Genomic DNA, 23,113 nt, shown 5'->3' on the forward strand with positions numbered 1-23,113 from the left:
TGTGACCTCAATGATGTTTTCTGGTGGGGTTGATGAATTACCATAGCTTACATTATCTGGCCATTAGTGAAGTGTGCATGATAAAGTCATGAATAATGTGTAAAACTTCTAAAATGTCTTTGAATTGAAATGAACTTACATTCTAACCACTGGTATTAGCAATACTCCTGATCACTTCATGCTAAAGAAACCAGGATAAGCTCAGCATGGATGGGCCACTTGGTTCAAGCGCAGCCTTTTGTACTCTTCACAATCAATAAAAGTGATTGTCTTCTACAGCAATAGTTTTCACCCATTTCTTGTCCGGCACAGTCTGGCCATTGGCTTTCTGTTCTTTGTCTGCCCTGCCCCTGCTTGTTCTGTTAAGAAAGGGTATAATGAACTCACTACAGTTTACAGTCAAGCCTGTAAAGGGTGACCATGCTTAATTGAGGTGACTGCTCAATGGATGCAAAAATTAAAAAATTTAGGACTTTGACAACTAACTGCTTAATTCTGGGTTATGGCTCAATACGGTGCCACATACTACAAGGTTGACTGTATTAGGGTCTCACAATTTGTTCATTTCCCTGACCATACATCACAGAGGAGCAGTGAAGGATTGATTTCAAAAGTATTTCATTTAATCTTCTTGGAAGCCTGAGACAAGATTAAAAGCTGTTGTTTAACAGCACTGCATTCTTAGCCATCTTCAATTTAGCCAAATGCAAAACTTTTATCTGAACATTTTTTTTTTGTGAACAGTGTCAAGAGTGCTAAAAGCTAGTAGTGAAAGGACATTTAATTATATCAACTCTTTTAAAGAGAATCCCCAAGGCCCACTGCTTGCATAAAACTGCAGTCTGGGTTAGAATTTGTGTAAATAACTGGCCACAAATGTCTGAGGCATTGATTCCTCGCAGGAATTCAGAACCTTTTCTGTCCCATGCTTTTGACGAGCCAAGACACCCAACTTTATCTCTTAGTCTTAAGAACAAATTTTTATGAGCCTTAGCCAGCAGTGACATATTTTTGGTGGCTTTTACAATGTCAGAGTGTAATATTAAAATTTCATTCTCTTCCTATTTTGAAACTACCACTATGGTATAGGCCCCACCTGCTTGTTTAGAGTGTGATAAGTCAAAACTTTAAAGAAGAGGCATGAATTTTTATAGGAAGGCAAGGTAAGGTGTGATTTGAAGCTTTCTCTTTTGAATTTGATGCGCACAGAACTGTTTACCTTATGAGTGATGTGTGAAATTTTCTCAAAATTTGTGTGAAAAGGAATCAGGACTCACTCTGACTTTACTACCCACTCTTAGTAAGATAGAAATAGGAGCTAACCCAAACCTCTGAACCCCTTCATTGATCATTTCCCATCTGTACAATGACACAACTGGAGATTACTTTTGATAAGCTGCACCTATTAATAGGATGCTATGTTCATTCCATGGTTTATTCTCCAATTCAACGGGACAATAACTCTAGCTTCCAAGTGACTATAGGACATTAGAGAACTGCTGTCCTACTGGACACAAAGAACAAAATCAGGGCATCGGTTATTGCAGTTAAAAAAAGCAACTAGCTTAATAGAGTCTTTAGATATGATCATAAGGACTTTATCACTTTCATGAGAGATAGTTTTGTATTTCACTTCAAGCAGTCCTTGGAAGAAGAGTGGGGAGTGCTCTTACTCTAGTTTTGTATCCAATTGTGACAATGTTTCACCCTTATATCAACTTTGTTTGCAAGAACTTTATTGGGAGTCTTACCAAAGCAGAACATAAGTTACTAGAAATACAATGCTTCAAAATTTGGATCTTCTCCAAAATTAAGCACAAAACTGAAAAGCAAACAGCAGGGCAATGTTCTGAGGAAAAACATTTCTTGAGAAGTTTACAATCAACATAGGATCTCTAACAGCCCCTCAGTATGAAATGGTAAAATACACAGTTACACAATACCACAAATTCACACTTGAGGTTTCAAGCACAAGTACATTGTAAGTTCATAATATTCAGGGTATGGATCATATGGTCATTTGAATCTCCTTGAATATGTTAAATGAAATGGTAGAAGAGTTACAGACTAGGCTATGTTTTGGAAGACTCAGGATAGTCAAGAACTCTCTCTGCAAGGTGTGACAACCCTAGCATGCCTATCAAATAGACCACACACAAAAAAAAATTTAATAGACAATGACATCTACTTTAATTTTAAAGTGTTATAATACATGTTTCCTTCATGTTGTGAGTTCACTGCAATATGTCTGAAACAATCATAACTTTAAAATATTCTGCTGTGTTAATTACAAAACAAATCTTCGAATTGAAAAACTCCTTTTAAAGTTTGAACTAAGTTTGTTGAATGGTGCTGATCTGTACAAGCTTCAACTCTAAAAATTCTTGAGAAATTCTTCTGCACAAATACGCGCCCTAGCATTGACAGCCAACTTCATTTCACTGATCTCCTTGTCTATTTCCTCCATGAACTGAATAACAAAATCAACAAGCTTGTGCTTGAACATTTGCTCCGTGTGAAAGTTGGTGATGAGGAAGCTTATGTCGTATCCCTCAACTGGCTTCCTTCGAAGGATAAAGAAGTTTTCGGCACGCATCATCATAAAACGCATGAACTTCTTGCACAGGATCTTTTCAATCTCGTCAGCTTGTTTCACAGCAATGCTGATTCTCAGAGAGTTGATGGAACCTTCAATGAGCACCTTCTCTTTTTCATTTCGGCTGATGATGACTGGCGTTAGAAGCAGCTCCTTACTGCTTCGGACCTCCACTTCAGGTTTGTTATGCCTTTCCACCACCTGGGAATCGAAATTTTCCAAACACATGGACGCAGTGAGAGTCGCACGGACGGCATTCAGATAAGGACGTAGGGTAGCAGCCATTTCTTTTTCACAAAGAGAAATCAAAATCTGTTTAAGTTACTGAAGGAAATCGTGCGACAGCGGAAACTAGCTACCCTCCCTCCAGCTAGTGCGCATACTCCGACAGAAAAGATACCGCTGGTCTTATTTGCAGTAACAAAAACAGGAACTGTGGGATATCATCGTGTTCGGCGACCATTTTCGTTTTGTATTAACTGCTTGAAAATTTTTAGTGATAGTTGTGCCCTCTTTATGGCGACAACATGAATGATCCCATCACGATGACGTGAAGCATCTCTTTCTTAAAAACATGGAAAAGATGATAGTTTTATTTCGGTAAATTTGGTGACCAGAGGCTAAATTTCTTGGGGTGTGTTTTGGAAGGTGGTCTGACAAAAAGATGACTACATGTGTAGACTCTTTGTCTCTAGCTCTCGGGCAAATTAGCTTTGCAGTCAACGATTTAACCAAAAAGAATTACAAAGCGACCTTAAAAGAAATACACGAGGTGAGCGTTAATGTAATTTATCACCATAACATTGCATAAACACCAGTTATGTATGCTTAGAGAAGGTGACCTCTTTGATGTCAACCAGTATTTTTCCTACATACACCCAGGTAGTGAACCCAAAATATTTTGGTCAAATTCTTAGTTTCATATTCCTAATTTCTCACGGAATAAAATGTTTCAGCCTTTTAAGTTTAATGAAGAATCAAGCATACCATACATGTTTCATTTTGTGGATGAGATGTACTCTATGAAGTTTGATACTGCTGCATCATCATAAAACTGTTTAAGTTTATGTTTTCCTAAAATTCATTTTTCAGCTTATTGAAAAACATGGCTTTGAGGCAGAGCGTCACTTATTCCGTTGCTTATTCTCTTTTATTGACTTTGCTGGTGATGGAAAGAATAATGGCAAAGACTTCCTGCAGGTGAGTATGGCTTCATAGGGTTTTTACAAGGTAGGGGAAGTTAAAGAATTCTCTGGGCACAGGGCTCAAAGCTCAACCTTTTTCCAAGTTACTATTTGGCAACTTCATATCCTGACATGGTCATCATAAATTATACTCTATTCACAATTTGTTTATGCAAGAAAATGATGAAGCATTGATGCTCATGTATCAGTGTCAGCTTGTTACATGACTGCAAAACGTAGTTTGACAAATTGGTGACTTTTGCTAAACATAGGCATGTGTAGCATGCAAGAGTTATCTTTTTGGCTGGATAAGTTGAGATGGAACAGTTTGTGTTCTCAATGTTTTCATTTTTGTTACCAAAAAGAGCATAACTTTAAAAAAAAAAAAAATGAAAATGAAAGACAGAAAAAAACCAATTTTATCTGAACTCACAGAAATATTATGTGATCTACTGTGTCTATTGTCTAAATACTTCCAAGTTAAAATATAATGCATCTGTGTCACACTTACTATTGTCTCCTTTGCAGGTGTTGTTTGGTCATGTCACACAATGCCCTCTATTTTGCATTTGAGAGAGAGCGCGTTGCCTGATAAGATCAAATAACGGTTGCAAAAGAGACTACACTTACTGCTGTTCCTATTAAAGAGGAAACTAAAATTATTCATATACAGTTACCTCAGAAATATAATTCCAATAGACCCTAACCAAAGATATTGCAATTTTGATTAAGTGAAAATACATTGAGCAAGAGAAATGGATAATATTTCAAAGAGGGCTCTTTGATTGGTTGTTGCTGATCTGGACTTTGCCCTTTTTGAGTGAAATACGTGATAAAATGCAGGTTGTTTTACAAGGAATTCACATGCAATTGGGTTTAGTCCAAGGTAGCTTCAAGTGACTTTAATTTGTAGAAAAAGTCAAATGTGGGAGAATTGGGTGGAAAACTCAATATAAGTAGTATATGTAAATTTTTTCAGTGGGGTCACACAATGCAGTTAGAATATGTGATAAAATGCAGGTTGTTTACCAGGAAATGACACATGATAGAGGGAAGTCCAATGTGGCAAAATTGAATTTGACTGGTGGAATACAATTCAAGCATGTGAAAAATTGCCTAATGTTCTTGTAGTGCAATGATTGGGTATGTTCTGATTGGACTTTGGACATTGTTTTCGTTGTATATGACAGAATGTAAGTTGTTTGGCATGTGTGTTGTGAGTAAAGGAGTGGAAAAAACATGTTTTAACTTAAATTTATTTGATTTAAATGCATACCTTTCATATCCCAATAAATCTCATCCTTAATCGACAAGGTTCTCGCGAAGGCCTTAAACCATCACAGTTATCAAATGAGCCCAGTATTTCTGATTAATGTCATTCTTTGTGCATAGCCCTGCAATCCTTGACATCATTTAAAAGAAAACAATACCCAAATGCTCTGATTGATGCAAGATATTCAAATGCTATCATATGATTGGTGGGAGATGTATACCCTAATGCGGCAATCTGATTGGTGCAAGATACATACCTTAATACAGCAATCTTATTGGTGCAAGCAACATACTACCTTATATGCTAACATAGAGTAATTTTTTTTTTTTAATAATAACTCAAAAATGTAGATGCCAAAATTTTTTGTACTTGCTATAGGGTGTACCTGACAAAAAGAGCCATAGCTTGTTGTGCTGGACTATTACACAAAATTCTTAAGCTATCTCTTGATGGCCAGAGCAAACAGAAACAGTTGGTTTTAAAGTAAAAATGATTAACATTATTGAAAATTTGTCACAATTTGTGAGGAGGAAAAAATCTAAGCTCCTGGAGTGGATCTGAACCCAAGCCAAAACTTATTCCAGAGTTATAGGCTCTGCTAATTGAGCAGCAGAGACCTCACTGATGAGCTGGACTACCATATTTACTCATGTATAAGTTGAACATGTGTATTAGTTAACCCCCCCATTTTCAAGGTTAAAAATTGTATTTTCATCTTATTTAGTTAAAAAAGTAGAATTCAGACTGATAGAAATTTCCCAAAAAATTAATCTCTTATTTCTGAGGATGTATTGAAAACATGGCAAATTAATAAACTGCAGTGCAAAATGCAACTGTGTGCTGTTAAGTTCATCAGCACTTGTTTATATTACCACGATTTAAGCATACACGGATTTCTGAAAAGACTTCAGGCAATTGTTTTGCTAATTTCTTGGACTGCTGGGATTAGGTCTTTGTATATGACTCGTGTATAAGTTGAGGGTGATTTTTTGGGCTGAGTTTTTGGTCATTAAAGGTCAACTTATACACGAGTAAATACAGTAATCATTAAAAGTACATTGTGCTCCTAAAGAATTCTTTCATCAGTATTTTAAGTAAAAAATTGTTAGATGGCAACATGGTTGGCTAATGGCTTACCAGCAATGTAAAGAACACAATTTTCACTACTTACTTACTTAATTTAATTAATGCAGAAGATGGGTGAGCTTGTGTGGTTTCCCCAAGTAGATGCCTGCACATTGCAGTGTGTATTCAGTGACTGTCAATCAAGAAGACAAAAATAGACTATATATAATGGTTTTATAGGAAGAAGGAGGGTAATTTTTTAATTGCATAAAAATAAGGGATTAAAATGCATACTAATGTACACTATATACTGTATGTTGTGGTGTAATTTTTTTACTGTGTCTTGTCATCACTAAAAATTTAACCATATCACATGAACTGTGCATTTTACTCTTGGGAAGTGTTTAAGGAGATGTAGTCTGTGATGTGGATATTTATCTTACAAAGGGAAATAGTACAAAATTGAAGAGATACTGTCTGTGTCTGTATGAAGTTGCAAGGACATCTTTAAGACCTATATCAGATAAAGCAAAGTGTATTGAAAGTGAAGCTGTAGATTCACTTGGCAATATTGTTTGTAATTATAAATTCCTATTCTGTCTGGCAATGCTGTTTTTTTATCAGTTTGTATACAGCATGTTTGTATTGAATTTTCATATACAGCAATATAAGTTTGTTATGACTGTCAGGTAGACAAAATGATTTTCAGAGAGTAGTTTGAAAGACAGAAAATACATGTAGGTCTGGTCCTTTTATTTTTGATAATATCTAAGCTCTTGAACAGGTTATTATGCCATTTCTGTCTGTCATTATCACTTCCTTTTTTGGTAGGAGATATGACCTCTTCAGTTTCTTTATTTGACAGTGAGACTAAATAAAAACATTCATACAATGATTTGCGACCTAATGCATTATTTATTGTCTGGATTGCTAAAGAGCTTCCTGTTTCTACATTAAGTGCCAGTTCCTAATTCAAGAATGCCAGATGCTTGTTTCCAAACCGAACTTTTCCTCCATTTTGTGTTACGCCATCGAGACGCCAGAACATAAGCAAAGGACGCTGAGACCTTCCCAACAGTTACTGCCAAATATTAGCAGAGTATTGAAGCTAAACAAAGTACAAGAGGTAAGACTGAAGTGGTTTTTTTCAAGATTAACCACAAGATTACAAGATTATTTTAGAATTAGTTTGCTGTAAATGTTGAGAGGTGTTAAATGGCTGCTTCTATTAGGGGACAATGAAAATTCTGAGACCTTGTGCTGGTATAGACCCTTGAAAGTTGCTAATTTTTAAGTTATATGTTCCACATAGGCTGAGCTACACAAGGTTGTTTACAGAGATTTTGCTTGTGAGTCAGAAAGTATGCTATTTCTCTATGAACAAGATTCTTTTTTTATGTGTTTGTTTAATCAAAAGATTGAATTAAACTGAAAACTGCATCTTATTGTGGGAGCTTTCTAATCTTAAGTTAAGTTGTTGGACTGATTACTTGATATTTTTTAACTAGATTAGGAATGTGGAGAATGTAATTATAGTGTTATGCATCCATACAAATTTTCAAATGGATGACTCCATAAAAGAAAATTGAATAAATAGTCACTTGACCCCTTGTAAAAGTTTATTTTTCAAATTTTCAAATGGATGACTCCATAAAAGAAAATTGAATAAATAGTCACTTGACCCCTTGTAAAAGTTTATTTTCAGATGTTACCATAAGTTGTGCATGCTTATTCTCTTTTGGTCCTCCTTGTTTTTCATCTGCTTTGATAATACCAGTAATGAATGTAGACAAAAGACATCTGATAGGGTTAAAAGTAACAGCTGTTGTAAATTTGTTTTAGTTAATATTCCTTTATTATGCAGTCACTACTACTTTTTAGAATGGAACACTAAATGAGAAGTGCTTGTTGTTTTTATAACTGTTCCAGCCCTTGCTCCTTGGTGTGCGGTTCATCTTTATTAATGATGAACTGAATTTATTAATTGTCTACATCTATAAATACCAGATGGACTAAAAAATTCTAGAGAACCATACACCTCTAGCCAGCTTGAATACACTGAATTTTCATATCATACCATAACATGAGGAAAATAGAAAGGTAAAATGGCCATACAACTGTAGCTACAGTACATGTATATGTACAGACACACCTCAACAAGCTTAGAGGGCACATAATATTCAGACAGCCACTTTGATTGATGTTTGAAGGTGTAAAATTCCAAACTTGAACTGCAGTTTGCTACAGGGATTAGGTCTCAGTGCAAGCTAGAATGTTGAAGTCCCAAGCAGAGATGTAAGAACCAAACAGTAAAAATTGTTCCAGTTCTCAAACCCTGCATGTGTTGACTACACATAAGCAGGATTGGTACTCTGCTTGCTTTGTACATTACCTTAAATTTTCCTTTTTTCTGACGCTTATTTTGCAGGTAATATTTGGCCTTAGCCTTTTAAGTTCCTCAAATGATGATTTAAAAAACCATGGTATGTGTGTTGGTACAGCTACATATGTGTAGGTCTTTGCTACATGTGTATATGTCAAAGCTCTTCAAGTATTAACCCTTTCACTTCCACAAGTGACCAAGACAGAATTTCTCCTTACAATAACTATACAATAACAAGCAGGTAGGTGATGAAAATAGGGAAGAATATCAATAATGGGATTATTAGTTGATCCAATACCAAATTCTCTGAACAAACATCATAAGAATTGTATGACAGATAGTAAGGAGAATTATTGATTAGATCTTGGGAGTGAAAGGGTTTATGTCTGTCTATTTTTGTTGTCATTAGCTGTTTTTATCATTCTTGAAGATTTGTTTCAGCTGGTTTTGTTTTCTTTACAGCTGGCCAATTTGTCAAACACAAGTTGCCTGACCTTTTGAGATCATACACTGATGCAGGTGAGAGATTTTTCAATGATGTTAATTAGGAGTTGGCAGCTATATACAATCAATGAGGGTAATTTTGTTGAAAAAAAACAACAACAACAAAACTGTGGTAATGTGTTGGTGGGAGAGCATAACAGGGTAATTTAGTTTTATCATCTGAGTTGGTAACGTAAATTGGCCACCAGAAAGAATTTCAAAGCTGACATTTGTAAGAGTTAGCCTTTGTCAGAGCTAAGGGCTAACACTCAAAACATCAGCTTTGAAAGTATTGTATCAAAATAGTGTACATATTCAAGAGGCAGACACCTATATCACCCCTAACTCCCCCACTTTCTCCCATGCCCCCCAGTACACTATTGCACTTTTAATTTGTACTAGGATATGGGAAGGGGGCACTGAGGTAAACTGCAGTTCCTTTTCCTGACATAATTATTTTTTAAAAAATTTCTAGGGATATTGATATATTTGTTGGCTAATTTTGTCACTGAGAGTACATGCATGTTATCAATTTCTGTGTGGCCACATCTGAGAAGTACTGTGCATACAGCTGACACTGACATGGTTAATGCACTTCTAGCCTCTTTCTATGGGGTTTAGTTCCACAGAAACCACTAGCCATAATGAACAGTCTAGAGATAGTGTCTATCTGCAATATCATTGCAATACCACAAAGAGCTGTTTCTAAGTCATTAGAGTATCAAATTCAGAGCAACACTTCTCTTTCTTATCCAGAGAAGAAAACATAATGAAAAGATTCTCAATCTTTCATCAGATGTTGGAGGTGTACAGGAAGGAGGCTTGACTGATGTTGCTATTGAAGTGTTACATCGCGTTTTGTCTCATGTGATCCATGGACCAAGAGAACAGGTTGGAGTTGGAGATGATCAAGTGTCTACCTTCTTGGAAACCCTAAAGAAAGGTTTGTGTCATTATTTTTTACCATCATTTTTAGCTTTAGGCATTGGCATTTATCTGTGTTTATTTTATTGCAATTGCCCCTTACCATCTTTACAAATTTGCTCCTTGAACATTAAAAAAAAAAATTGCGTGTTTGTCGAAATATAAAATGATTTCAACAGAAGAGGAATTTGTTGCACCATAAGGAAAGGAGTTGACATATATTTTTTAAATTTTTTTCTGACCTAATTGGATAGCTGAGGGCCACTAATAAATTGAAGTGTAAAACTCTTCATTCTTTCCCAGATTTTCCCAAAGAGCGTGTGCCTGTAGTCCTTGCTCCTCTTCTTTATCCCGAGACAAAGGATATTTCAACTGACAAGTAAGATTATGTTAAGGTCATCCCTTGGCATTACAATAGTTACCACTTTCACTTCTCATAATTTTATTCATAAGAAGTGGGTATGCAAAAAAATAAAGTATGGCTTTCACTTTATCGCTGGAGCTCACTGGAAGTATAAATTATCATTTTCATATACCAAACATTGTACTTCAGCTTACCATTGTAAGCTGAAGTAAGAATAAGATAATCTATTGATGAGTAGCACAATCACCATGCCCATAGGGGGTTGACTGCAAACTTTCACTAATTTCTTCTGTTTTACATTTTCATTGAAGCCAAATCTTTGCTTACAGATAAAGTTGTTCTTGTTGATTATTGTAAAAGCATAAAATCAGAAAACCACATTACTGTCTTCGAGAAAATACCCGGGAAAGATGAAAAATTGAGCCAATTTTGGTTGTAATGCATAACACAATCTCAGTGGTAAAATTTTTGAAATACATTTTTCAGTGAAAAGAAAGCTCATTTGAGCAAACAAATTACACCTAATGATAACACACAATAAACACTACATTTGAGCCAAACTTTGACATTTCAAGTTTATTAAAACGCTTAGAAAGGATTCATCATTCCTGAGTATCCTTTGTGTAACACTGGGTTTCAGAATTTGGAAGTACACCAAGTTGTTGTCCGCAGATTGGCTGAACTGGAATCCTGTGGGAACAAAAATACATCAATCAAATGCTCATACTTGATGTTCTAAAAAAGCGAAAAATCAGTCTAAAGGATTGACTATAAAAGGAGAAATATCAGTGTAAGACAGTCGCTACGGTTTTCTAAAACCTGATTACGCAATAATATTTTTCATCAACTTACCGGGTAAATACAAATTTAAATCAAATGCGACAAAAATGAAATAGTTTGAAATAAATCAGTTGTAATAGTAAATGTGAGTTTAAAACAGACCTAAAGAAGTGATTTTTTCCCAAACTAGCAATTTTCACATTTTCCATACATGTTACAGAAGTGAGTATGGTGATTGTGCTACTCATCATTATATCTTCCCTTGGGATTGGAACGTGACATCACATTTCTAAAATTTTAACCTCTTTGACTTTCCAATTTTGTGTATTGCACTTTTGTTAGCAGTTTTATCTGGCACTCATTATTTCTTGGCAGTAATGTGCAAAGGTGATGCGTGAAGACTGTACTGTAGTATTTTAATTTCAAATGCATCTGTTTTCTTTTTCAGCCTTTTTCCAGAGCCATCAACTCCTTCAAAAGTAGTGGTAAATTCCTACATTTAGTTGTTTTAGTCATTCAAATGTGAATTATTCAGACAGTTCTTATGTTACACAGAGTCCACACAATGTTAAGTGCAGATGACTTCTTCCATTTTTCAATTTCTAATAGCAATTTTTTTTTCACAAATCCGTCATTTTAAGTTATGATGCAAAGGTTGTTACAGTATAATGTAACCAACAGAAAAATGCTACAATTCCACAAACTCAGCTACTTTATTAAACATTGAGTAATGTTCTTAACAAGGAGCGACTTCTAAAAACTGTTAGATACTTACTGTTAATAAACTTAATTAGGCACACCACATATATTCTAGCTCACCACTGACACAATCTCACTGCTATCTCCAAAGTTCCTTGAAATGAGTAATCTTCTGTAGTAACTCTCTCATGCTATAGCTTTCAAAACAGTTGTTGTTCTGACAACAACTACTCCAACTTGTACATAAGTGAGTCTTATGCATATATTCACAAAGTTTTCTGGAACATTCCAGAAGCTTACATAAGAACTATTTTAGTAGTATCACATAACAAGTGTGTGACCTGGTGAAGTATTCTGGTAAGTTCTACGGTATGCAAGTCATCATGGAAATTTCTTGAAGCGTCTCTTTAGAACAATTACTCGTAACAAGGTTCCTGAAATAACAAAAGTAATGGATAGCAACCAAAAAATGAAAAGAGCAGAAACATTGCTCTCACCATAGTTTCATATCTGACAATAAGCAAGAAAGTGCATTGAAATATGGCGTCTGAAAGTAACAGTTGGACATATAAAGAATAACTAAAGGAATAAATACATGTATTTATTTATTACACAGGATGATCTACTGGCCACATCATCATCATGGCAAATTAAGCTTGATTTGAGTTACCTTTAAATTTAGACATTGTTGTCTAAAAGTGACACAGTTTGTTTTTTCCCCTAGATGGAAGATGATTTGGCTGATCTTATGCTGGAAATAGGATATTCAAGCTGTGCAAGGTAAGGCAATATATAATAAATACGTGACTGTTAAGACTTACAAACTTTTGAGCCTCAGCAAATGCATTCTGCCCAACACAGTAATTGTTTGGTGTTACATCTCTGTTGAAGTCTACTTCATTGGAATCCAATCATCTCTATTAGACCTTTGTCTGGGAAGCCATGGACATCTATAAGTTCTTGGATCAGTTAAATGACTCAACAAAAATGCATTTTTCGCAGTACATTGTTAATGAGATGTTACCTCACATGTTAAAGTGATTTCTCTGGAACTCTATGAATGGATGCACCTTTTAGCCAAATTTTGTTGTGATAATCTACTGGTACACTCTATTGTATGTTGTAATTTGGTCAGCCATTCAGTTGATGCAGGGTTTAAAATATGGTTTCAGTGCAGAGGAAAGATCAAAAGGATTTGTGCTTGTTGTACCACTGCCTAGTCATTGGGTATAAGTGGAAAATATGTTTCAGGAGTTTTTTTCCCATGCACATCCATAGCTTTTATTTAATCTTTCTAGTGTTGAAGACTGTCAAGATACCTTGACTAACTTTGGTGTTCAAGACATCACACCAGCATCAGTAGCCAGAGTACTTGGTAAGTATCCATCTTAGAGACTATTGCTTTTTTGTTACCTTTAGTTGTTTATTTTCTCTAGCTTAAATAATATTGGTGCTTTGTTCCAGGAGAGAAGTTCTGTTGATGAAAGAAAAAACAATTTATAATTATCTAGAAAGTCAAGCACTAAAACAAAATGTAGAATTTTGCATGGAAGTGTTTATTTTTGCTTCAGGGATGATGGTCAAAACAGTGTTTGGTCTTGGTGAACATGTTATTGTACAGGTATGAATGAGTCATTTTTAATGTTGTTAAAGTTTGTGTAATAAACCACACAAGCTCTGCTGTTTGGTTTGGGTCTTCATGAGTGTGATGATTTTGTACATACATGTCACAGTCTGTATATTATTCCTTGTCAATGTTAACACTCTGTCTTATTACAGAATTATGGAAATAGTTCAGTTTCATTAGACAAATTGGGACTCAGTGAACTTACCCCAGGTCCTGCTACATGGAATGTGGAAGTTTTTGTCCAAGCATTGAGGGAAGTGGTGAGTAAATGGACAAAAATCAAGGGCATTTTGAAGTGTGGAACAAGGCTCTGAGCATAACTTTCTTTTTAATTGCCTATTGCCATCTGAAATCATTAAATGTTTGTCAGAAAGGAAATATTATGTCGAAGCAATGAGAGATCAGAATTGTGAGAAAATGAAATTCTGGCAATGACTGCAATATGTTTCACTGAGTTTTGTTGTTTTCAATTTGCTAGATTCCATTATTCAACTGGCGTCAAGTGATTCAAGAGTTAGATTATCCTGAGTTTGTTGTTCCGAGTCGGGAAGGGCTTCAGCTATTGTTAACTGCTTGTCACAGGGGACTGATGGAGATATTTCCAGTGGATGTTCTCTACAGAACCTGGACCAACACAGAAGGCCAGGTTAGCTCATACTTCTGTATCTTATTCTTCTAGTGTTTTATCAACCAGAATCTAATCAGAGTTCTTTTTGTGCTTTTAGCTTTCCTGGATCCAACAGATCCTTGCCAGTCCAGATCTGTTCTGTTTTGCTGACTATCCATGTCACACAGTAGTAATAGACCTACTTAAGACAGCCCCTGAGGATGATAATAGAGAGATTGCAACATGGTAACTATGGCACTATTGAGATGTCCAAAGGTCATTTATTGCTTATTCTGGAATGGCAATGTTCTAAAACTAGCCTAAGGTCTTTTTTTTAACTGTAATAATATTGATTTAGAGCAGAGGAAATATTTAAAGGAGTGAATTGGAACTCAATGTGAAAATACTCAAATGCTAAAGCCTGTCAAAACAGACTGTAAGTGACAAAGCCACAATAATTTCAGCTCTGGTGTTCATTTCCAAGAAAAGGCAAATTTACCAATTACTTAAGGTGCCTGAGAGTTGTGGATTAATCCAGTTTTCATAAAAAATAATTTAAAAAATAACTATATTTTAGCATGCATTTTAGCTCAACAGTTTTCCTTTTACATGGCACTTTTGTTTTGTTTGTGGTCAATAGTGCTCCAAGTATATGTACCAAATTAGGTCTTCATTTCCCCTGTGTCACTTATGATTTTGCTGATACCTTACTGACTTAAGCATAATTCCCTTAAAACTTCATGATATCATTTTTGTATTTTTCTTGCAGGAAATCTCTCAATCTGTCAGAAACCTTGTTAAGACTAGCAGAGGCTGGTCACTACGACACAGTAAAATCTTTGTTTAATTTTCCTTTGAAGCACTGCCCAGATGTTCTGCTGCTTGCCTTGCTGCAGATAAATGTAGGTTGAGATTTGTTCAGTTTTAGCTATCATAGAAATAAGTCAACATTGTATCATTTTGGTTGCCAGCTGCTTTACATGGTTAAAGACAAGTAGATACCTTTACAAACCTTCATAACAGTATTTTGAGATCTACTTTGGGTTGTTGAAAATTGCTACCACTTGGAAAGAAATCTTCACATCTATTAGTTTGCTGGGGTAGACAAACACCAAAACAAGAATAAACCTCTGGGGGACAATAATGGTCTGGAATGGATAAATTTAACAAGGAAAAGGAAATGGAAATGGTCAAGTTTTAAAAATTTCTAAGAAGTGCAAACCTTCCAAGATGCAACTTTTTACTACCAGCTCCTAGTTGGTAGCCTGTAGTGCACCTGGATGTGTCACTCAATACCTTAGGCAAAAACAGTAACGTGCATGTATGTATGCAGGCTGTCTGTAGTGCAGACTTCTTGATGAAGGCTGCTCCCATGTTTAGCAAATCCTGGCAACCCAGCCATGAGAAGAGATGAAAAACCCTTTGAAAGCATTGAAAAGGGATTGGAAAGAGTAACAGTACCTGATAAATTAAGATAGAACACAGTTTTACTTTAATCTTTTGTAGAAAAAGGAATCCTGATGCTTGACCTTGGTCAGTTGACTGTTATCCATTTAAAATGTACAAAGACTTATTGAAAAAACCAGGAAAGATTTATTACTCGACGTTTCGGGGTCATCGTGACTCCATTATCAAGAGACTAGTTTAAAAACATGCAAATAAGGAAAGGTACAAGAATAGCATAAATTAGAATGAACGGCTTAAACAAACACCTTGGCGCGGATGGAATCCGTTTGCACGTTCAGTGTTGGCTTACGCATGCGAATATACAACATTTCATTAACAAGGCAATCAAATTTGCCGTTACATTTCGCGATGACGTTGAATTGCTCGATCAAGCGTTCAGGCATTTCACTATTGTGCTGGAGGTGGTAGTGTTTGTAGATAGAAGATGATTTCCTTGTGTGCCCTTCTACGCGATCGTGTAAGTGACCACGAGTATAGCCCACATACCCTGCATCACACAGGTTACATTTAAATTCATAAACGATACATTGTTGGTTAACAATAGGGGGCTTAATTTCGTGTTGCTTAAGCTGTTGATCGAGCTTAGGGCTAACGAACACTGGTTGGACAGTCACGCTTAACTTCGAGCTTAGACTGTTCAGTTGTTGTTTAACATGATTAGCTGACGATTGGTCCTTGAAGGGTAACACTAATCTCACAATCTCCGATGGTACGTCTGGTGATGGACAGGGCTCTGCAGATGAAATCCTTCTCTCAACGAGCCGCTTGATTGTAGTTTCAACCAGTGGCTTTGGGTATTTCAAGTTATGAAAAACCCTTCTAAGGCGGTCGCCCTGTGACCGCCTTAGAAGGGTTTTTCATAACTTGAAATACCCAAAGCCACTGGTTGAAACTACAATCAAGCGGCTCGTTGAGAGAAGGATTTCATCTGCAGAGCCCTGTCCATCACCAGACGTACCATCGGAGATTGTGAGATTAGTGTTACCCTTCAAGGACCAATCGTCAGCTAATCATGTTAAACAACAACTGAACAGTCTAAGCTCGAAGTTAAGCGTGACTGTCCAACCAGTGTTCGTTAGCCCTAAGCTCGATCAACAGCTTAAGCAACACGAAATTAAGCCCCCTATTGTTAACCAACAATGTATCGTTTATGAATTTAAATGTAACCTGTGTGATGCAGGGTATGTGGGCTATACTCGTGGTCACTTACACGATCGCGTAGAAGGGCACACAAGGAAATCATCTTCTATCTACAAACACTACCACCTCCAGCACAATAGTGAAATGCCTGAACGCTTGATCGAGCAATTCAACGTCATCGCGAAATGTAACGGCAAATTTGATTGCCTTGTTAATGAAATGTTGTATATTCGCATGCGTAAGCCAACACTGAACGTGCAAACGGATTCCATCCGCGCCAAGGTGTTTGTTTAAGCCGTTCATTCTAATTTATGCTATTCTTGTACCTTTCCTTATTTGCATGTTTTTAAACTAGTCTCTTGATAATGGAGTCACGATGACCCCGAAACGTCGAGTAATAAATCTTTCCTGGTTTTTTCTATGCCTTTGCTTTAGCAAATCCCTGCTGATCAAAAGACTTATTGATATTGTTTTTTGCAGCCTCTATGGCTTTCACTTCGCAATGAGCTTGTGTCACAACTCATCCCAGTGTTTTTGGCTAACCATCCCAACTCTGGCAGTGTTTTGCATTATGTGTGGCATGGTCAGGTATGTGACAATCAACAGACAGCCTTACATAATTTTCAAAGTTAAATATAGATTAGATTGTTACTATAATCAAAGTTTTCTTGAAGGACACTGGGATAATATGCTGACAGTTCTACTATTGGTTGCATTCATGAAATCTGTTTTCTAAAGGTTAGTCTTTTCCATAGGGCCAATCAGCATCAATTCGCCAACTCGTGATGCAAGCCATGGCAGAATGGTATGTGAAAGGAGACATGGATCAAGGAAGGCTATCCAGGATCTTGGATGTGGCTCAGGACCTTAAGGTCAGAAACATTTTGTTCTGGCCACTGTACCAGTTTGGCTCTCATTTATGTTTCTCACAGGCCCTATGAGAGCTGTCCAGAGGCATGTTTTGCTGCTTGGGCAATGGCATATGGTAGATTGTCCAACCATTCATTATAAAATCTAAAAACAAAATAAATGAATGTGCTTACAGTTTCTTACTTTTTTCTTGCATTAATGGCAGAATGATTTGTTGATTTTCTTTCAGGCCCTGTCCATGCTTCTGAATGGATCTCCATTTGTGTTTGTAATTGACCTTGCTGCTCTGGCATCACGCCGAGAATACCTTAAGTTGGATAAGTGGCTAAAAGACAAACTTAAAGAGCATAAGGTGATGGAAAATTTCTTACTGTAATGTGAAATTTCAAGACAGGTCTACTTCTAAATGATATTGTGTGATTGTTAGGGCTAGAGAAGCCCTGAAAATGTTTGTTTTGTTGATTGTTGTTCTGTAGAGCAATTTGTTTTGAATGCTAAATTGGCCACTTTTAAGAGTTTCTAAAGCTGACATGGGGATAATGCTCCAAATATCAGCTTCAGAAACTCTTTATGGTGGCCAACTACATTATCAATTCACTTGATAAAATTAAATTTATCTCTTTTTGTAGAAACCTTACTCAGATAGTCACACTACAGAATCAAGTTTTACTCCTTCCCTTATACCATTCACTGATCAATATTTTTGCTAGATTGTGTTGTAACCTCATTTTTTTGTGGATCATTTCAGGAGGAATTTGCTCAGTCATGTATTGTTTTCTTGAGACGTCGCTGTCCCTCTTTGCTTGGGGTTACCATTGACAAGGAACTTCCAAAGAGTGCTCAGCTTCCTCAGGAGACAGTGGTTACCATGCTTTCATGCCTCCAGGCATTTTTAAGGTCAGTGTTTGAAAGCACACTATCATTCGTCTCTGAGAACATATGGTGAGGGTTATATTGTACAGGAAATGATGCGTTCTTTGTTAAGGTCACCAAGGCTAAATGGAAATTGCTTGAATTTTATAGTCAAGCACCTCCAGAACTTGCAGAAACCATCAGTCAGATGTTGACTAACCATGGTCCCCTGGTGAAGGCGCGACCTAGTGCTGCTGTGGTTGGAATTCCATTCAAGAGACAAGGAAGCTTGGATGCAGGACTACCTCCAAACCTTTCTGGCCAGGTAGAATGGAGACTTTGAATATCAATCTCATGCACGATCCTTTTTCTAATTATTACTTATTATTTGTTTCTGTGTGTTTGTTTTTAGCTTGACCCTCTGACAGGGCTCAACATCCCTCAGTCACCTCTCCCTACAACCCCAGCCACACCCACTACCCAGTTACCATCATTCCCACCCCACCCCCTCACTGGTTCTGTACTCGGACCCACAAGCAGCCTTGGAGCTGTTGGTAGCATGAGCACAGGTCTGCCCCAGGCAGTACAAAAGCCACAGTCTCAGCTTGGACAGCTTCCTCTTACAACACCAGCAACATCGAGCTCAGGGCTACAATCCCCAAGTTTCAGCTCTTCGCAGAATCCCCTGTTGTCGCAGCTTCATCAAGCAGGTGGGCTAGGACAGTCTATTGGTGGATCAGCACTGGATGCCAGGCTCTTAGTAGGCCTTGGAATCCAGAAACAGCTTGGGGGCTCTTTACTACAGCAACAACAACAGCAACAGCAAAGTGCTCTCCTCTCTCAGTCAAGAAATCAGGCAGACAAATTACGACAAGGTGAGAGTGAGTGCATCGAGCAGCCTCAAATCTTTGTTACTATCAAGCACCAAGCACCACTTACGGCTTGGACTCCTCCCTTGCTACTCAGTGTTGTCGAGGGAATAGCCTGAAATCAAGAAAATGTTGTTTTTGTGGTTAAAAAAAGTTCAACCTTCTCACATTTCCTCTTTTTGTGATTGTCAGCTGCTTCCACAGCAGATGTTGCTCAAGTGTGGCCAGGTATGGATCAGTCCTTCACAAAAGAAGTAGAGGATGAGGCGAACTCATACTTTCAGAGAATTTACAATCATCCCCCGAATCCTACCATCAGCATTGATGAGGTGCTCGAAATGCTGAAGAAATTCAAAGATTCACCTGTCAAGAAAGAGAGGGTGAGTACCGTTATTCCCGGAACAATTTGGGCGACAGTCAAATTTTTATATATATAGCAAGGTTTTGTCTAGTAAATTTAAATAAAATCAATAACGATCACTTTTTCTGTTCTCTTTTTAGGATATTTTTCTCTGCATGCTTCGCAATTTGTTTGAAGAGTACAGATTCTTTCCTCAGTATCCAGACAAAGAGCTTCACACAACTGCTTGCTTGTTTGGGGGAATAATTGAGCAGGGACTTGTAACGTAAGTCAATAGTAGTAGCCATCTTATTTTTTTTTCAGGTTCAAATTACTGTAGCTGATATTATGGTCGATGATTAATCAAATAAATCTGTAGGTTTGAATATGGAAAGTATAACGTCCCTATCTTTCAGGTACATGGCCCTTGGAATTGCTTTGCGTTATGTCCTGGAGGCCTTGAGGAAACCGTTTGGCTCAAAAATGTACATGTTTGGAATAGCTGGGCTCGATAGATTCAAGACAAGGTGTACTATTCTAGATGCTTTTAATCTTAGTAGTGGTTAGGAAAAGTACATTCTGGAAACTGTTTAGTGTTTTTTATCTGCTTTCAAAGAGTGTATGTTAAAATTAACCACTGAACACGGTGAATGAAATTCCAAAAAGCGACAAAACCCCCATTCAGAAATTTTGTTTTACGCGTCAAAATGTCCAATTTCGTACGTCGTCATATTGAAAGCAACTCAGTGATTGTATAGACTTCAACCAAGATGGCAGCTCACATCTTACTTTTCTGGTTTCGCTTTGGTTATCGCAAATGTCATAAGGATGTCTGAAAACGTAGAATTACAATTTAGGAGAGTTTCTTTCCCTTTTCTTACTTTGTTATTAGTGGAGGGGAAAATTGAAATAAATATTTGGAGCTGATCTTTCCCTTAACATTTTTCTTGTGAAGTGTTGTAGAGGCGATAATGAAGGTTCTTTGTTGTCAAACAGGCTCAAAGACTACCCGCACTACTGCCAGCATCTTGCATCAATCCCGCATTTTATGGAATTCCCGCCCACGTTAATAGAGTACATTGAGTATGGACAGCAATCCAGAGAGCCACCAATGGGGAGCAGAAATGTACAGGTAAGTGGCAGCAACATAAAATAAAATATTCTATATGTTTTAGCGCTTTGCTTTTTGTCTACCCTGACTAAATCCTAATGTTGAGGTGCACGTCAAGTCTTGTGTGAATAGTTATTATGGAATTTCGATTCTTGGAACCTCCTGGGAAAATTTGGTGTGAAACAACTTTTTTTTAATGGGTAAGGGCTGAAATATTGTGAGTTTCGAGGGAGAGAGAAAAAGAACCTGCGAATTCTGGATTGTGCCTAATGTGTTAACCAACTTCTTTGTTCAAAGTTGATTTCACTTTTTCTCAAACTTCTAGGTAAGTTTTGATGAGAAAAATATTTCAATGTGTCTCTAGACAGAAGTTTCATATATTCAAATTTTTCTTTTCAAGAGCTAAGTCTCTCTTTGAGTGTATGCAGTAGTTCGGTATTGTATCAATATTATACGATTCAAGTGCATAAAACTCGCACCGCACTTTTGCGCTTATGTTCATAACGTGGACAAATTCGCTGTCGCACCACCCAGTAATACTGCAATTTATGGAGTTTTTATCATTCAAGTTTTCAAAATAACGCCTAAATTGGTCTTCATTTAGCTGAATAAAGGGGTAAGTTTCTAAAGAAACTGTGGTGCTGCGTCGGTGGTAGAGTATAACTGGGTAATTTAGTATTATCAACTGAGTTGAAAGCTGACGTTTCGAGCGTTAACCCTTCATGAGACCCATTTAACTGCTCTTACGAAGAGCTAACGCTCGAAACGTCAGCTTTTAAACTCTTTACGGAGGCCAATTTACGTGATCAACTAAGTTGATAATACCAAATTACTTCATTTAGCAGACCTTGTTTCCTCTTGATCCGAGAATCCTTATTTGGACCTTAACGTTGTTTCTTTTAATCTCCCAAGGACCCTTTGGCGTCAAGATTGCTCAACCGAGCTACTCCAACTCTGACCAGTGTATCAGGTACCTCGACCTTCACCAGCACAGCAGTCACCAGACCGGTTCCACTTGGTCCTTCCATTCCCTCCATCCCGTTAGGTTCAGGACCAGTGCCATCATTACCTCTGGTCCCCTCTGTCTCTTCAACGAACACTGCTGTATCGTCGCCTTCTAAACCAGTGACAACATCAGGTATGGCTTCTGTCATCCCGATATAGAGTCCCGAGCTCAACTTTTATCAAATCCAAACTTGGTTAACCTAAAATCGTGAAATGTCCGCCAGATGTAAAATTTTAGTCGCCATCATTTATGACATTGAATGCGATTGCTTATCTTATTATGAGGTTTAACCCGTAAACGCATACACGCTGGTCTGATTATCACTTTTCTTCATCTGGATTGAGAGTTTTTTCTCCTTTCATTTTCCAAAAAGGAAGTTGTTTCTTGAGTCAAAGAGGGCAAATTTTACATAACAGTTTTCTTGATCCGACGGAAAATGTCGATCTGCCATGAAACGAAATAACCGTTGTGATATTCCATTTTCACATACCAGTCATGCGTGACATTATGCATATAACAGAGTAAAATGCCCGAATACTGAATGACTTTAACAAGCAGATTGTTGCCACAATAAGCAGGATACGTGCCAAATCCACGTATGGATAAGGGAGGGGTAGATACTGATTTGAATCGGTTAAAAAAAACCTTATTGGATGAACTAACAGGCTGTTTAGATGCACATTACTATGTTTTTCATCATCCTCATCGTTTCAGTAGAGTACAACAGTTCTTTTATTAATCGTTTGACCCCTGAGAGTGACCAGCATCTAATTTCTCCTTACAATATCACCTCTGAATCAAAATCAAAGTCGCGAGAATAATGGAAATGATCATCGACTAAAGAGGCTCTTGATTTTGAAATTAACTCTCATTGTGAGTACCTCGGAAAATTTATGGAGAACAGAGTGGAGAATATTTCTATTGATTTCAAGGTGTTAAGAGTTAAAAACAGGGACGACGGCAATGAATAACGTTACTGATTCATGGATTTATTTGATTTTAGCTGCATCTCCCGTTCGAGGCAAGGAACCATCCATTGCCACTGCAAACAATATTGATACCTTACTGGGTGCTACGGAATCGAGTGAAATAGTTCAACCACCAGAAAATATTCAAGATAAAGTACATTTTATCTTCAACAATATCTCCCAAGCCACTCTGTCACAGAAGGTTAGTGTGATGATTTTCCTTGTTATTCGGTATAAATTAGTTCTAATAAATTTCACAGACTTCACAGTCACTCTGAAAAATTTTATCACCTAAAGATGGCTTTAAAAATATAGATTACTGAATAATGAATAAAAGGACATTTAGCTTGGTTTGTCTATCACATTCTTGGTGGAAACTGATCGCTGCAATTAAAAGGTAAAGATTTCCCAAATCTTTCAAAACTGAATGAAGTAGCTTGCACCGAGAAAGTCCAAACTAGCTTCAGCAAGTGATCTGTAGCGAATATAGAGCAGTTTTCAATTG

General features: G+C 37.0%; 2 protein-coding genes across 2 annotated transcripts in view; one reads left to right on the forward strand and one right to left on the reverse strand.

The window, feature by feature from the left end:
* Window positions 1-2,166: 2,166 nt before the first annotated feature.
* Window positions 2,167-2,886, reverse strand: LOC113682721 (actin-related protein 2/3 complex subunit 4). The gene has a single exon (XM_027199884.2). It carries the CDS (start codon window positions 2,879-2,881, stop codon window positions 2,375-2,377), a length of 507 nt encoding a protein of 168 aa, XP_027055685.1. The 5' UTR covers window positions 2,882-2,886; the 3' UTR covers window positions 2,167-2,374.
* Window positions 2,887-3,024: 138 nt separating this feature from the next.
* The window catches only part of LOC113682719 (CCR4-NOT transcription complex subunit 1), a 36,635-nt gene continuing 16,546 nt past the window's right edge, over window positions 3,025-23,113 (forward strand). Inside the window, exons 1-27 of the mRNA XM_027199882.2 lie at window positions 3,025-3,368; window positions 3,689-3,796; window positions 7,077-7,244; window positions 8,547-8,601; window positions 8,964-9,020; window positions 9,781-9,927; window positions 10,212-10,287; window positions 11,501-11,537; window positions 12,476-12,531; window positions 13,050-13,126; window positions 13,323-13,372; window positions 13,531-13,638; window positions 13,857-14,024; window positions 14,104-14,231; window positions 14,755-14,887; window positions 17,073-17,180; window positions 17,348-17,464; window positions 17,692-17,814; window positions 18,211-18,359; window positions 18,486-18,639; window positions 18,727-19,189; window positions 19,376-19,563; window positions 19,685-19,809; window positions 19,940-20,050; window positions 20,520-20,655; window positions 21,547-21,772; window positions 22,644-22,810. Of these exons, the coding sequence (XP_027055683.2) occupies window positions 3,261-3,368; window positions 3,689-3,796; window positions 7,077-7,244; window positions 8,547-8,601; window positions 8,964-9,020; window positions 9,781-9,927; window positions 10,212-10,287; window positions 11,501-11,537; window positions 12,476-12,531; window positions 13,050-13,126; window positions 13,323-13,372; window positions 13,531-13,638; window positions 13,857-14,024; window positions 14,104-14,231; window positions 14,755-14,887; window positions 17,073-17,180; window positions 17,348-17,464; window positions 17,692-17,814; window positions 18,211-18,359; window positions 18,486-18,639; window positions 18,727-19,189; window positions 19,376-19,563; window positions 19,685-19,809; window positions 19,940-20,050; window positions 20,520-20,655; window positions 21,547-21,772; window positions 22,644-22,810 (3,543 nt within the window). The 5' untranslated portion in view covers window positions 3,025-3,260. The remainder of the gene's footprint in view (window positions 3,369-3,688; window positions 3,797-7,076; window positions 7,245-8,546; window positions 8,602-8,963; window positions 9,021-9,780; window positions 9,928-10,211; window positions 10,288-11,500; window positions 11,538-12,475; window positions 12,532-13,049; window positions 13,127-13,322; window positions 13,373-13,530; window positions 13,639-13,856; window positions 14,025-14,103; window positions 14,232-14,754; window positions 14,888-17,072; window positions 17,181-17,347; window positions 17,465-17,691; window positions 17,815-18,210; window positions 18,360-18,485; window positions 18,640-18,726; window positions 19,190-19,375; window positions 19,564-19,684; window positions 19,810-19,939; window positions 20,051-20,519; window positions 20,656-21,546; window positions 21,773-22,643; window positions 22,811-23,113) is intronic.

The sequence above is a fragment of the Pocillopora damicornis genome, chromosome 3 (assembly GCF_964200805.1).
Source record: "Pocillopora damicornis chromosome 3, jaPocDami1.2, whole genome shotgun sequence".
Taxonomy (NCBI): Eukaryota; Metazoa; Cnidaria; class Anthozoa; order Scleractinia; family Pocilloporidae; genus Pocillopora; species Pocillopora damicornis.